Raw genomic sequence first — 16,952 nt, forward strand, 5'->3', positions numbered from 1 at the left:
ACCCCATCAACATTGTCTAATGATATTACCACTAGCAGCACAACTTCTTCTACTACCAGCACCCCATCATCATCTACTGCTCCTTCAACTACAATCAAGCCAGCAACCTCTCAAACTTCCACTACCATCACCCCATCAACATCGTCTACTGATTCTACCACTACCAGCACAACTTCTTCCACTACCATCACCCCATCATCATCTACTACTCCTTCCACTACAACGACCACATCAACATCATCTTCTGATACCACCACTACCAGCACAATTCCTTCCACTACCGGCATGCCTTCATCATCTACTGCTTCTTCAACTACAATCAAGCCAACAACAACCTCTACAACTTCCACTTCCATCACCCCATCAACATTGTCTACTGATATTACCACTACCAGCACAACTGCAAAACCTACCAGCACCCCATCATCATCTACTACTCATTCAACTACAATCACACCAACATCATCCACTACAACTTCCACTACCAACACCCCATCAATATCCTCTACTGATTCTACCACTACCAGCACAACTTCTTCCACTACCAGCACCCCATCATCATCTACTACTCCTTCTACTACAACAACCACATCAACATCCTCTTCTGATTCTACCGCTACCAGCACAACTCCTTCCACTACCAGCATCCCTTCATCATCTACTGCTTCTTCAACTACAATCAAGCCAACAACAACCTCTACAACTTCCACTTCCATCACCCCATCAACATTGTCTAATGATATTACCACTAGCAGCACAACTTCTTCTACTACCAGCACCCCATCATCATCTACTGCTCCTTCAACTACAATCAAGCCAGCAACCTCTCAAACTTCCACTACCATCACCCCATCATCATCTACTACTCCTTCTACTACAACAACCACATCAACATCCTCTTCTGATTCTACCGCTACCAGCACAACTCCTTCCACTACCAGCATCCCTTCATCATCTACTGCTTCTTCAACTACAATCAAGCCAACAACAACCTCTACAACTTCCACTTCCATCACCCCATCAACATTGTCTAATGATATTACCACTAGCAGCACAACTTCTTCTACTACCAGCACCCCATCATCATCTACTGCTCCTTCAACTACAATCAAGCCAGCAACCTCTCAAACTTCCACTACCATCACCCCATCAACATCGTCTACTGATTCTACCACTACCAGCACAACTTCTTCCACTACCATCACCCCATCATCATCTACTACTCTTTCCACTACAACGACCACATCAACATCATCTTCTGATACCACCACTACCAGCACAATTCCTTCCACTACCAGCATGCCTTCATCATCTACTGCTTCTTCAACTACAATCAAGCCAACAACAACCTCTACAACTTCCACTTCCATCACCCCATCAACATTGTCTACTGATATTACCACTACCAGCACAACTGCAAAACCTACCAGCACCCCATCATCATCTACTACTCATTCAACTACAATCACACCAACATCATCCACTACAACTTCCACTACCAACACCCCATCAATATCCTCTACTGATTCTACCACTACCAGCACAACTTCTTCCACTACCAGCACCCCATCATCATCTACTACTCCTTCTACTACAACAACCACATCAACATCCTCTTCTGATTCTACCGCTACCAGCACAACTCCTTCCACTACCAGCATCCCTTCATCATCTACTGCTTCTTCAACTACAATCAAGCCAACAACAACCTCTACAACTTCCACTTCCATCACCCCATCAACATTGTCTAATGATATTACCACTAGCAGCACAACTTCTTCTACTACCAGCACCCCATCATCATCTACTGCTCCTTCAACTACAATCAAGCCAGCAACCTCTCAAACTTCCACTACCATCACCCCATCAACATCGTCTACTGATTCTACCACTACCAGCACAACTTCTTCCACTACCATCACCCCATCATCATCTACTACTCTTTCCACTACAACGACCACATCAACATCATCTTCTGATACCACCACTACCAGCACAATTGCTTCCACTACCAGCATTCCTTCATCATCTACTGCTTCTTCAACTACAATCAAGCCAACAACAACCTCTACAACTTCCACTTCCATCACCCCATCAACATTGTCTACTGATATTACCACTACCAGCACAACTGCAAAACCTACCAGCACCCCATCATTATCTACTACTCATTCAACTACAATCACACCAACATCATCCACTACAACTTCCACTACCAACACCCCATCAATATCCTCTACTGATTCTACCACTACCAGCACAACTTCTTCCACTACCAGCACCCCATCATCATCTACTACTCCTTCTACTACAACAACCACATCAACATCCTCTTCTGATTCTACCGCTACCAGCACAACTCCTTCCACTACCAGCTTCCCTTCATCATCTACTGCTTCTTCAACTACAATCAAGTCAACAACAACCTCTACAACTTCCACTTCCATCACCCCATCAACATTGTCTAATGATATTACCACTAGCAGCACAACTTCTTCTACTACCAGCACCCCATCATCATCTACTGCTCCTTCAACAACAATCAAGCCAGCAACCTCTCAAACTTCCACTACCATCACCCCATCAACATCGTCTACTGATTCTACCACTACCAGCACAACTTCTTCCACTACCAGCACCCCATCATCATCTACTACTCCTTCCACTACAACAACCACATCAACATCATCTTCTGATACCACCACTACCAGCACAATTCCTTCCACTACCAGCATGCCTTCATCATCTACTGCTTCTTCAACTACAATCAAGCCAACAACAACCTCTACAACTTCCACTTCCATCACCCCATCAACATTGTCTACTGATATTACCACTACCAGCACAACTGCAAAACCTACCAGCACCCCATCATCATCTACTACTCATTCAACTACAATCACACCAACATCATCCACTACAACTTCCACTACCAACACCCCATCAATATCCTCTACTGGTTCTACCACTACCAGCACAACTTCTTCCACTACCAGCACCCCATCATCATCTACTACTCCTTCTACTACAACAACCACATCAACATCCTCTTCTGATTCTACCGCTACCAGCACAACTCCTTCCACTACCAGCATCCCTTCATCATCTACTGCTTCTTCAACTACAATCAAGCCAACAACAACATCTACAACTTCCACTTCCATCACCCCATCAACATTGTCTAATGATATTACCACTAGCAGCACAACTTCTTCTACTACCAGCACCCCATCATCATCTACTGCTCCTTCAACTACAATCAAGCCAGCAACCTCTCAAACTTCCACTACCATCACCCCATCAACATCGTCTACTGATTCTACCACTACCAGCACAAGTTCTTCCACTACCATCACCCCATCATCATCTACTACTCCTTCCACTACAACGACCACATCAACATCATCTTCTGATACCAACACTACCAGCACAATTCCTTCCACTACCAGCATGCCTTCATCATCTACTGCTTCTTCAACTACAATCAAGCCAACAACAACCTCTACAACTTCCACTTCCATCACCCCATCAACATTGTCTACTGATATTACCACTACCAGCACAACTGCAAAACCTACCAGCACCCCATCATCATCTACTACTCATTCAACTACAATCACACCAACATCATCCACTACAACTTCCACTACCAACACCCCATCAATATCCTCTACTGATTCTACCACTACCAGCACAACTTCTTCCACTACCAGCACCCCATCATCATCTACTACTCCTTCTACTACAACAACCACATCAACATCCTCTTCTGATTCTACCGCTACCAGCACAACTCCTTCCACTACCAGCTTCCCTTCATCATCTACTGCTTCTTCAACTACAATCAAGTCAACAACAACCTCTACAACTTCCACTTCCATCACCCCATCAACATTGTCCAATGATATTACCACTAGCAGCACAACTTCTTCTACTACCAGCACCCCATCATCATCTACTGCTCCTTCAACTACAATCAAGCCAGCAACCTCTCAAACTTCCACTACCATCACCCCATCAACATCGTCTACTGATTCTACCACTACCAGCACAACTTCTTCCACTACCATCACCCCATCATCATCTACTACTCCTTCCACTACAACGACCACATCAACATCATCTTCTGATACCACCACTACCAGCACAATTCCTTCCACTACCAGCATGCCTTCATCATCTACTGCTTCTTCAACTACAATCAAGCCAACAACAACCTCTACAACTTCCACTTCCATCACCCCATCAACATTGTCTACTGATATTACCACTACCAGCACAACTGCAAAACCTACCAGCACCCCATCATCATCTACTACTCATTCAACTACAATCACACCAACATCATCCACTACAACTTCCACTACCAACACCCCATCAATATCCTCTACTGATTCTACCACTACCAGCACAACTTCTTCCACTACCAGCACCCCATCATCATCTACTACTTCTTCTACTACAACAACCACATCAACATCCTCTTCTGATTCTACCGCTACCAGCACAACTCCTTCCACTACCAGCATCCCTTCATCATCTACTGCTTCTTCAACTACAATCAAGCCAACAACAACCTCTACAACTTCCACTTCCATCACCCCATCAACATTGTCTAATGATATTACCACTAGCAGCACAACTTCTTCTACTACCAGCACCCCATCATCATCTACTGCTCCTTCAACTACAATCAAGCCAGCAACCTCTCAAACTTCCACTACCATCACCCCATCAACATCGTCTACTGATTCTACCACTACCAGCACAACTTCTTCCACTACCATCACCCCATCATCATCTACTACTCCTTCCACTACAACGACCACATCAACATCATCTTCTGATACCACCACTACCAGCACAATTCCTTCCACTACCAGCATGCCTTCATCATCTACTGCTTCTTCAACTACAATCAAGCCAACAACAACCTCTACAACTTCCACTTCCATCACGCCATCAACATTGTCTACTGATATTACCACTACCAGCACAACTGCAAAACCTACCAGCACCCCATCATCATCTACTACTCATTCAACTACAATCACACCAACATCATCCACTACAACTTCCACTACCAACACCCCATCAATATCCTCTACTGATTCTACCACTACCAGCACAACTTCTTCCACTACCAGCACCCCATCATCATCTACTACTCCTTCTACTACAACAACCACATCAACATCCTCTTCTGATTCTACCGCTACCAGCACAACTCCTTCCACTACCAGCATCCCTTCATCATCTACTGCTTCTTCAACTACAATCAAGCCAACAACAACCTCTACAACTTCCACTTCCATCACCCCATCAACATTGTCTAATGATATTACCACTAGCAGCACAACTTCTTCTACTACCAGCACCCCATCATCATCTACTGCTCCTTCAACTACAATCAAGCCAGCAACCTCTCAAACTTCCACTACCATCACCCCATCAACATCGTCTACTGATTCTACCACTACCAGCACAACTTCTTCCACTACCATCACCCTATCATCATCTACTACTCCTTCCACTACAACGACCACATCAACATCATCTTCTGATACCACCACTACCAGCACAATTCCTTCCACTACCAGCATGCCTTCATCATCTACTGCTTCTTCAACTACAATCAAGCCAACAACAACCTCTACAACTTCCACTTCCATCACCCCATCAACATTGTCTACTGATATTACCACTACCAGCACAACTGCAAAACCTACCAGCACCCCATCATCATCTACTACTCATTCAACTACAATCACACCAACATCATCCACTACAACTTCCACTACCAACACCCCATCAATATCCTCTACTGATTCTACCACTACCAGCACAACTTCTTCCACTACCAGCACCCCATCATCATCTACTACTCCTTCTACTACAACAACCACATCAACATCCTCTTCTGATTCTACCGCTACCAGCACAACTCCTTCCACTACCAGCATCCCTTCATCATCTACTGCTTCTTCAACTACAATCAAGCCAACAACAACCTCTACAACTTCCACTTCCATCACCCCATCAACATTGTCTAATGATATTACCACTAGCAGCACAACTTCTTCTACTACCAGCACCCCATCATCATCTACTGCTCCTTCAACTACAATCAAGCCAGCAACCTCTCAAACTTCCACTACCATCACCCCATCATCATCTACTACTCCTTCTACTACAACAACCACATCAACATCCTCTTCTGATTCTACCGCTACCAGCACAACTCCTTCCACTACCAGCATCCCTTCATCATCTACTGCTTCTTCAACTACAATCAAGCCAACAACAACCTCTACAACTTCCACTTCCATCACCCCATCAACATTGTCTAATGATATTACCACTAGCAGCACAACTTCTTCTACTACCAGCACCCCATCATCATCTACTGCTCCTTCAACTACAATCAAGCCAGCAACCTCTCAAACTTCCACTACCATCACCCCATCAACATCGTCTACTGATTCTACCACTACCAGCACAACTTCTTCCACTACCATCACCCCATCATCATCTACTACTCTTTCCACTACAACGACCACATCAACATCATCTTCTGATACCACCACTACCAGCACAATTCCTTCCACTACCAGCATGCCTTCATCATCTACTGCTTCTTCAACTACAATCAAGCCAACAACAACCTCTACAACTTCCACTTCCATCACCCCATCAACATTGTCTACTGATATTACCACTACCAGCACAACTGCAAAACCTACCAGCACCCCATCATCATCTACTACTCATTCAACTACAATCACACCAACATCATCCACTACAACTTCCACTACCAACACCCCATCAATATCCTCTACTGATTCTACCACTACCAGCACAACTTCTTCCACTACCAGCACCCCATCATCATCTACTACTCCTTCTACTACAACAACCACATCAACATCCTCTTCTGATTCTACCGCTACCAGCACAACTCCTTCCACTACCAGCATCCCTTCATCATCTACTGCTTCTTCAACTACAATCAAGCCAACAACAACCTCTACAACTTCCACTTCCATCACCCCATCAACATTGTCTAATGATATTACCACTAGCAGCACAACTTCTTCTACTACCAGCACCCCATCATCATCTACTGCTCCTTCAACTACAATCAAGCCAGCAACCTCTCAAACTTCCACTACCATCACCCCATCAACATCGTCTACTGATTCTACCACTACCAGCACAACTTCTTCCACTACCATCACCCCATCATCATCTACTACTCTTTCCACTACAACGACCACATCAACATCATCTTCTGATACCACCACTACCAGCACAATTGCTTCCACTACCAGCATTCCTTCATCATCTACTGCTTCTTCAACTACAATCAAGCCAACAACAACCTCTACAACTTCCACTTCCATCACCCCATCAACATTGTCTACTGATATTACCACTACCAGCACAACTGCAAAACCTACCAGCACCCCATCATTATCTACTACTCATTCAACTACAATCACACCAACATCATCCACTACAACTTCCACTACCAACACCCCATCAATATCCTCTACTGATTCTACCACTACCAGCACAACTTCTTCCACTACCAGCACCCCATCATCATCTACTACTCCTTCTACTACAACAACCACATCAACATCCTCTTCTGATTCTACCGCTACCAGCACAACTCCTTCCACTACCAGCTTCCCTTCATCATCTACTGCTTCTTCAACTACAATCAAGTCAACAACAACCTCTACAACTTCCACTTCCATCACCCCATCAACATTGTCCAATGATATTACCACTAGCAGCACAACTTCTTCTACTACCAGCACCCCATCATCATCTACTGCTCCTTCAACTACAATCAAGCCAGCAACCTCTCAAACTTCCACTACCATCACCCCATCAACATCGTCTACTGATTCTACCACTACCAGCACAACTTCTTCCACTACCATCACCCCATCATCATCTACTACTCCTTCCACTACAACGACCACATCAACATCATCTTCTGATACCACCACTACCAGCACAATTCCTTCCACTACCAGCATGCCTTCATCATCTACTGCTTCTTCAACTACAATCAAGCCAACAACAACCTCTACAACTTCCACTTCCATCACCCCATCAACATTGTCTACTGATATTACCACTACCAGCACAACTGCAAAACCTACCAGCACCCCATCATCATCTACTACTCATTCAACTACAATCACACCAACATCATCCACTACAACTTCCACTACCAACACCCCATCAATATCCTCTACTGATTCTACCACTACCAGCACAACTTCTTCCACTACCAGCACCCCATCATCATCTACTACTCCTTCTACTACAACAACCACATCAACATCCTCTTCTGATTCTACCGCTACCAGCACAACTCCTTCCACTACCAGCATCCCTTCATCATCTACTGCTTCTTCAACTACAATCAAGCCAACAACAACCTCTACAACTTCCACTTCCATCACCCCATCAACATTGTCTAATGATATTACCACTAGCAGCACAACTTCTTCTACTACCAGCACCCCATCATCATCTACTGCTCCTTCAACTACAATCAAGCCAGCAACCTCTCAAACTTCCACTACCATCACCCCATCAACATCGTCTACTGATTCTACCACTACCAGCACAACTTCTTCCACTACCATCACCCCATCATCATCTACTACTCCTTCCACTACAACGACCACATCAACATCATCTTCTGATACCACCACTACCAGCACAATTCCTTCCACTACCAGCATGCCTTCATCATCTACTGCTTCTTCAACTACAATCAAGCCAACAACAACCTCTACAACTTCCACTTCCATCATGCCATCAACATTGTCTACTGATATTACCACTACCAGCACAACTGCAAAACCTACCAGCACCCCATCATCATCTACTACTCATTCAACTACAATCACACCAACATCATCCACTACAACTTCCACTACCAACACCCCATCAATATCCTCTACTGATTCTACCACTACCAGCACAACTTCTTCCACTACCAGCACCCCATCATCATCTACTACTCCTTCTACTACAACAACCACATCAACATCCTCTTCTGATTCTACCGCTACCAGCACAACTCCTTCCACTACCAGCATCCCTTCATCATCTACTGCTTCTTCAACTACAATCAAGCCAACAACAACCTCTACAACTTCCACTTCCATCACCCCATCAACATTGTCTAATGATATTACCACTAGCAGCACAACTTCTTCTACTACCAGCACCCCATCATCATCTACTGCTCCTTCAACTACAATCAAGCCAGCAACCTCTCAAACTTCCACTACCATCACCCCATCAACATCGTCTACTGATTCTACCACTACCAGCACAACTTCTTCCACTACCATCACCCCATCATCATCTACTACTCCTTCCACTACAACGACCACATCAACATCATCTTCTGATACCACCACTACCAGCACAATTCCTTCCACTACCAGCATGCCTTCATCATCTACTGCTTCTTCAACTACAATCAAGCCAACAACAACCTCTACAACTTCCACTTCCATCACCCCATCAACTTTGTCTACTGATATTACCACTACCAGCACAACTGCAAAACCTACCAGCACCCCATCATCATCTACTACTCATTCAACTACAATCACACCAACATCATCCAATACAACTTCCACTACCAACACCCCATCAATATCCTCTACTGATTCTACCACTACCAGCACAACTTCTTCCACTACCAGCACCCCATCATCATCTACTACTCCTTCTACTACAACAACCACATCAACATCCTCTTCTGATTCTACCGCTACCAGCACAACTCCTTCCACTACCAGCATCCCTTCATCATCTACTGCTTCTTCAATTACAATCAAGCCAACAACAACCTCTACAACTTCCACTTCCATCACCCCATCAACATTGTCTAATGATATTACCACTAGCAGCACAACTTCTTCTACTACCAGCACCCCATCATCATCTACTGCTCCTTCAACTACAATCAAGCCAGCAACCTCTCAAACTTCCACTACCATCACCCCATCAACATCGTCTACTGATTCTACCACTACCAGCACAACTTCTTCCACTACCATCACCCCATCATCATCTACTACTCCTTCCACTACAACGATCACATCAACTTCATCTTCTGATACCACCACTACCAGCACAATTCCTTCCACTACCAGCATGCCTTCATCATCTACTGCTTCTTCAACTACAATCAAGCCAACAACAACCTCTACAACTTCCACTGCCATCACCCCATCAACATTGTCTACTGATATTACCACTACCAGCACAACTGCAAAACCTACCAGCACCCCATCATCATCTACTACTCATTCAACTACAATCACACCAACATCATCCACTACAACTTCCACTACCAACACCCCATCAATATCCTCTACTGATTCTACCACTACCAGCACAACTTCTTCCACTACCAGCACCCCATCATCATCTACTACTCCTTCTACTACAACAACCACATCAACATCCTCTTCTGATTCTACCGCTACCAGCACAACTCCTTCCACTACCAGCAACCCTTCATCATCTACTGCTTCTTCAACTACAATCAAGCCAACAACAACCTCTACAACTTCCACTTCCATCACCCCATCAACATTGTCTAATGATATTACCACTAGCAGCACAACTTCTTCTACTACCAGCACCCCATCATCATCTACTGCTCCTTCAACTACAATCAAGCCAGCAACCTCTCAAACTTCCACTACCATCACCCCATCAACATCGTCTACTGATTCTACCACTACCAGCACAACTTCTTCCACTACCAGCACCCCATCATCATCTACTACTCCTTCCACTACAACAACCACATCAACATCATCTTCTGATACCACCACTACCAGCACAATTCCTTCCACTACCAGCATGCCTTCATCATCTACTGCTTCTTCAACTACAATCAAGCCAACAACAACCTCTACAACTTCCACTTCCATCACCCCATCAACATTGTCTACTGATATTACCACTACCAGCACAACTGCAAAACCTACCAGCACCCCATCATCATCTACTACTCATTCAACTACAATCACACCAACATCATCCACTACAACTTCCACTACCAACACCCCATCAATATCCTCTACTGGTTCTACCACTACCAGCACAACTTCTTCCACTACCAGCACCCCATCATCATCTACTACTCCTTCTACTACAACAACCACATCAACATCCTCTTCTGATTCTACCGCTACCAGCACAACTCCTTCCACTACCAGCATCCCTTCATCATCTACTGCTTCTTCAACTACAATCAAGCCAACAACAACCTCTACAACTTCCACTTCCATCACCCCATCAACATTGTCTAATGATATTACCACTAGCAGCATAACTTCTTCTACTACCAGCACCCCATCATCATCTACTGCTCCTTCAACTACAATCAAGCCAGCAACCTCTCAAACTTCCACTACCATCACCCCATCAACATCGTCTACTGATTCTACCACTACCAGCACAACTTCTTCCACTACCATCACCCCATCATCATCTACTACTCCTTCCACTACAACGACCACATCAACATCATCTTCTGATACCACCACTACCAGCACAATTCCTTCCACTACCAGCATGCCTTCATCATCTACTGCTTCTTCAACTACAATCAAGCCAACAACAACCTCTACAACTTCCACTTCCATCACCCCATCAACATTGTCTACTGATATTACCACTACCAGCACAACTGCAAAACCTACCAGCACCCCATCATCATCTACTACTCATTCAACTACAATCACACCAACATCATCCACTACAACTTCCACTACCAACACCCCATCAATATCCTCTACTGATTCTACCACTACCAGCACAACTTCTTCCACTACCAGCACCCCATCATCATCTACTACTCCTTCTACAACAACCACATCAACATCCTCTTCTGATTCTACCGCTACCAGCACAACTCCTTCCACTACCAGCATCCCTTCATCATCTACTGCTTCTTCAATTACAATCAAGCCAACAACAACCTCTACAACTTCCACTTCCATCACCCCATCAACATTGTCTAATGATATTACCACTAGCAGCACAACTTCTTCTACTACCAGCACCCCATCATCATCTACTGCTCCTTCAACTACAATCAAGCCAGCAACCTCTCAAACTTCCACTACCATCACCCCATCAACATCGTCTACTGATTCTACCACTACCAGCACAACTTCTTCCACTACCATCACCCCATCATCATCTACTACTCCTTCCACTACAACGATCACATCAACTTCATCTTCTGATACCACCACTACCAGCACAATTCCTTCCACTACCAGCATGCCTTCATCATCTACTGCTTCTTCAACTACAATCAAGCCAACAACAACCTCTACAACTTCCACTGCCATCACCCCATCAACATTGTCTACTGATATTACCACTACCAGCACAACTGCAAAACCTACCAGCACCCCATCATCATCTACTACTCATTCAACTACAATCACACCAACATCATCCACTACAACTTCCACTACCAACACCCCATCAATATCCTCTACTGATTCTACCACTACCAGCACAACTTCTTCCACTACCAGCACCCCATCATCATCTACTACTCCTTCTACTACAACAACCACATCAACATCCTCTTCTGATTCTACCGCTACCAGCACAACTCCTTCCACTACCAGCAACCCTTCATCATCTACTGCTTCTTCAACTACAATCAAGCCAACAACAACCTCTACAACTTCCACTTCCATCACCCCATCAACATTGTCTAATGATATTACCACTAGCAGCACAACTTCTTCTACTACCAGCACCCCATCATCATCTACTGCTCCTTCAACTACAATCAAGCCAGCAACCTCTCAAACTTCCACTACCATCACCCCATCAACATCGTCTACTGATTCTACCACTACCAGCACAACTTCTTCCACTACCAGCACCCCATCATCATCTACTACTCCTTCCACTACAACGACCACATCAACATCATCTTCTGATACCACCACTACCAGCACAATTCCTTCCACTACCAGCATGCCTTCATCATCTACTGCTTCTTCAACTACAATCAAGCCAACAACAACCTCTACAACTTCCACTTCCATCACCCCATCAACATTGTCTACTGATATTACCACTACCAGCACAACTGCAAAACCTACCAGCACCCCATCATCATCTACTACTCATTCAACTACAATCACACCAACATCATCCACTACAACTTCCACTACCAACACCCCATCAATATCCTCTACTGATTCTACCACTACCAGCACAACTTCTTCCACTACCAGCACCCCATCATCATCTACTACTCCTTCTACTACAACAACCACATCAACATCCTCTTCTGATTCTACCGCTACCAGCACAACTCCTTCCACTACCAGCAACCCTTCATCATCTACTGCTTCTTCAACTACAATCAAGCCAACAACAACCTCTACAACTTCCACTTCCATCACCCCATCAACATTGTCTAATGATATTACCACTAGCAGCACAACTTCTTCTACTACCAGCACCCCATCATCATCTACTGCTCCTTCAACTACAATCAAGCCAGCAACCTCTCAAACTTCCACTACCATCACCCCATCAACATCGTCTACTGATTCTACCACTACCAGCACAACTTCTTCCACTACCAGCACCCCATCATCATCTACTACTCCTTCCACTACAACGACCACATCAACATCATCTTCTGATACCACCACTACCAGCACAATTCCTTCCACTACCAGCATGCCTTCATCATCTACTGCTTCTTCAACTACAATCAAGCCAACAACAACCTCTACAACTTCCACTTCCATCACCCCATCAACATTGTCTACTGATATTACCACTACCAGCACAACTGCAAAACCTACCAGCACCCCATCATCATCTACTACTCATTCAACTACAATCACACCAACATCATCCACTACAACTTCCACTACCAACACCCCATCAATATCCTCTACTGATTCTACCACTACCAGCACAACTTCTTCCACTACCAGCACCCCATCATCATCTACTACTCCTTCTACTACAACAACCACATCAACATCCTCTTCTGATTCTACCGCTACCAGCACAACTCCTTCCACTACCAGCATCCCTTCATCATCTACTGCTTCTTCAACTACAATCAAGCCAACAACAACCTCTACAACTTCCACTTCCATCACCCCATCAACATTGTCTAATGATATTACCACTAGCAGCACAACTTCTTCTACTACCAGCACCCCATCATCATCTACTGCTCCTTCAACTACAATCAAGCCAGCAACCTCTCAAACTTCCACTACCATCACCCCATCAACATCGTCTACTGATTCTACCACTACCAGCACAACTTCTTCCACTACCATCACCCCATCATCATCTACTACTCCTTCCACTACAACGACCACATCAACTTCATCTTCTGATACCACCACTACCAGCACAATTCCTTCCACTACCAGCATGCCTTCATCATCTACTGCTTCTTCAACTACAATCAAGCCAACAACAACCTCTACAACTTCCACTTCCATCACCCCATCAACATTGTCTACTGATATTACCACTACCAGCACAACTGCAAAACCTACCAGCACCCCATCATCATCTACTACTCATTCAACTACAATCACACCAACATCATCCACTACAACTTCCACTACCAACACCCCATCAATATCCTCTACTGATTCTACCACTACCAGCACAACTTCTTCCACTACCAGCACCCCATCATCATCTACTACTCCTTCTACTACAACAACCACATCAACATCCTCTTCTGATTCTACCGCTACCAGCACAACTCCTTCCACTACCAGCATCCCTTCATCATCTACTGCTTCTTCAACTACAATCAAGCCAACAACAACCTCTACAACTTCCACTTCCATCACCCCATCAACATTGTCTAATGATATTACCACTAGCAGCACAACTTCTTCTACTACCAGCACCCCATCATCATCTACTGCTCCTTCAACTACAATCAAGCCAGCAACCTCTCAAACTTCCACTACCATCACCCCATCAACATCGTCTACTGATTCTACCACTACCAGCACAACTTCTTCCACTACCATCACCCCATCATCATCTACTACTCCTTCCACTACAACGACCACATCAACATCATCTTCTGATACCACCACTACCAGCACAATTCCTTCCACTACCAGCATGCCTTCATCATCTACTGCTTCTTCAACTACAATCAAGCCAACAACAACCTCTACAACTTCCACTTCCATCACCCCATCAACATTGTCTACTGATATTACCACTACCAGCACAACTGCAAAACCTACCAGCACCCCATCATCTTCTACTACTCATTCAACTACAATCACACCAACATCATCCACTACAACTTCCACTACCAACACCCCATCAATATCCTCTACTGATTCTACCACTACCAGCACAACTTCTTCCACTACCAGCACCCCATCATCATCTACTACTCCTTCTACTACAACAACCACATCAACATCCTCTTCTGATTCTACCGCTACCAGCACAACTCCTTCCACTACCAGCATCCCTTCATCATCTACTGCTTCTTCAACTACAATCAAGCCAACAACAACCTCTACAACTTCCACTTCCATCACCCCATCAACATTGTCTAATGATATTACCACTAGCAGCACAACTTCTTCTACTACCAGCACCCCATCATCATCTAATGCTCCTTCAACTACAATCAAGCCAGCAACCTCTCAAACTTCCACTACCATCACCCCATCAACATCGTCTACTGATTCTACCACTACCAGCACAACTTCTTCCACTACCATCACCCCATCATCATCTACTACTCCTTCCACTACAACGACCACATCAACATCATCTTCTGATACCACCACTACCAGCACAATTCCTTCCACTACCAGCATGCCTTCATCATCTACTGCTTCTTCAACTACAATCAAGCCAACAACAACCTCTACAACTTCCACTTCCATCACCCCATCAACATTGTCTACTGATATTACCACTACCAGCACAACTACAAAACCTACCAGCACCCCATCATCATCTACTACTCATTCAACTACAATCACACCAACATCATCCACTACAACTTCCACTACCAACACCCCATCAATATCCTCTACTGATTCTACCACTACCAGCACAACTTCTTCCACTACCAGCACCCCATCATCATCTACTACTCCTTCTACTACAACAACCACATCAACATCCTCTTCTGATTCTACCGCTACCAGCACAACTCCTTCCACTACCAGCATCCCTTCATCATCTACTGCTTCTTCAACTACAATCAAGCCAACAACAACCTCTACAACTTCCACTTCCATCACCCCATCAACATTGTCTAATGATATTACCACTAGCAGCACAACTTCTTCTACTACCAGCACCCCATCATCATCTACTGCTCCTTCAATTACAATCAAGCCAGCAACCTCTCAAACTTCCACTACCATCACCCCATCAACATCGTCTACTGATTCTACCACTACCAGCACAACTTCTTCCACTACCATCACCCCATCATCATCTACTACTCCTTCTACTACAACAACCACATCAACATCCTCTTCTGATTCTACCGCTACCAGCACAACTCCTTCCACTACCAGCATGCCTTCATCATCTACTGCTTCTTCAACTACAATCAAGCCAACAACAACCTCTACAAATTCCACTTCCATCACCCCATCAACATTGTCTACTGATATTTCCACTACCAGCACAACTGCTAAAACTCCCAGCACCCCATCATCATCTACTTCTCCTTCCACTACAACGACCACATCAAAATCCTCTACTGATACAACCACTACCAGCACAACTGCGACAACTACCAGCCCACCATCATCTACTACTCATTCAACTACGATCACACCAACAACATCCTCTTCTGATTCTACCGCTACCAGCAC

At 44.5% G+C, this 16,952-nt stretch overlaps 2 protein-coding genes across 2 annotated transcripts; both read left to right on the forward strand.

Annotated features, from left to right (window-relative positions):
- Positions 1–1,965: 1,965 nt before the first annotated feature.
- Positions 1,966–10,479, forward strand: LOC143484601 (uncharacterized; the record flags this gene model as incomplete). Its single annotated transcript, XM_076983412.1, has 7 exons — positions 1,966–2,327; positions 2,478–2,731; positions 3,986–4,664; positions 4,986–5,262; positions 5,416–6,755; positions 6,954–8,198; positions 9,726–10,479. Coding segments are annotated over 7 exons (4,911 nt in total), but the record flags the coding sequence as incomplete, so codon positions are not given.
- Positions 10,480–10,917: 438 nt separating this feature from the next.
- On the forward strand, positions 10,918–16,841 carry LOC143484602 (uncharacterized). Its single transcript, XM_076983414.1, has 6 exons — positions 10,918–11,228; positions 12,093–12,386; positions 13,557–14,537; positions 14,859–15,716; positions 15,765–15,951; positions 16,782–16,841. The coding sequence occupies exons 1-6, from the start codon at positions 10,918–10,920 to the stop codon at positions 16,839–16,841; spliced, it is 2,691 nt and encodes an 896-aa protein (XP_076839529.1).
- The last annotated feature ends 111 nt before the right edge of the window (positions 16,842–16,952 follow it).

Source organism: Brachyhypopomus gauderio, chromosome 20 (assembly GCF_052324685.1).
Source record: "Brachyhypopomus gauderio isolate BG-103 chromosome 20, BGAUD_0.2, whole genome shotgun sequence".
NCBI lineage: Eukaryota > Metazoa > Chordata > Actinopteri > Gymnotiformes > Hypopomidae > Brachyhypopomus > Brachyhypopomus gauderio.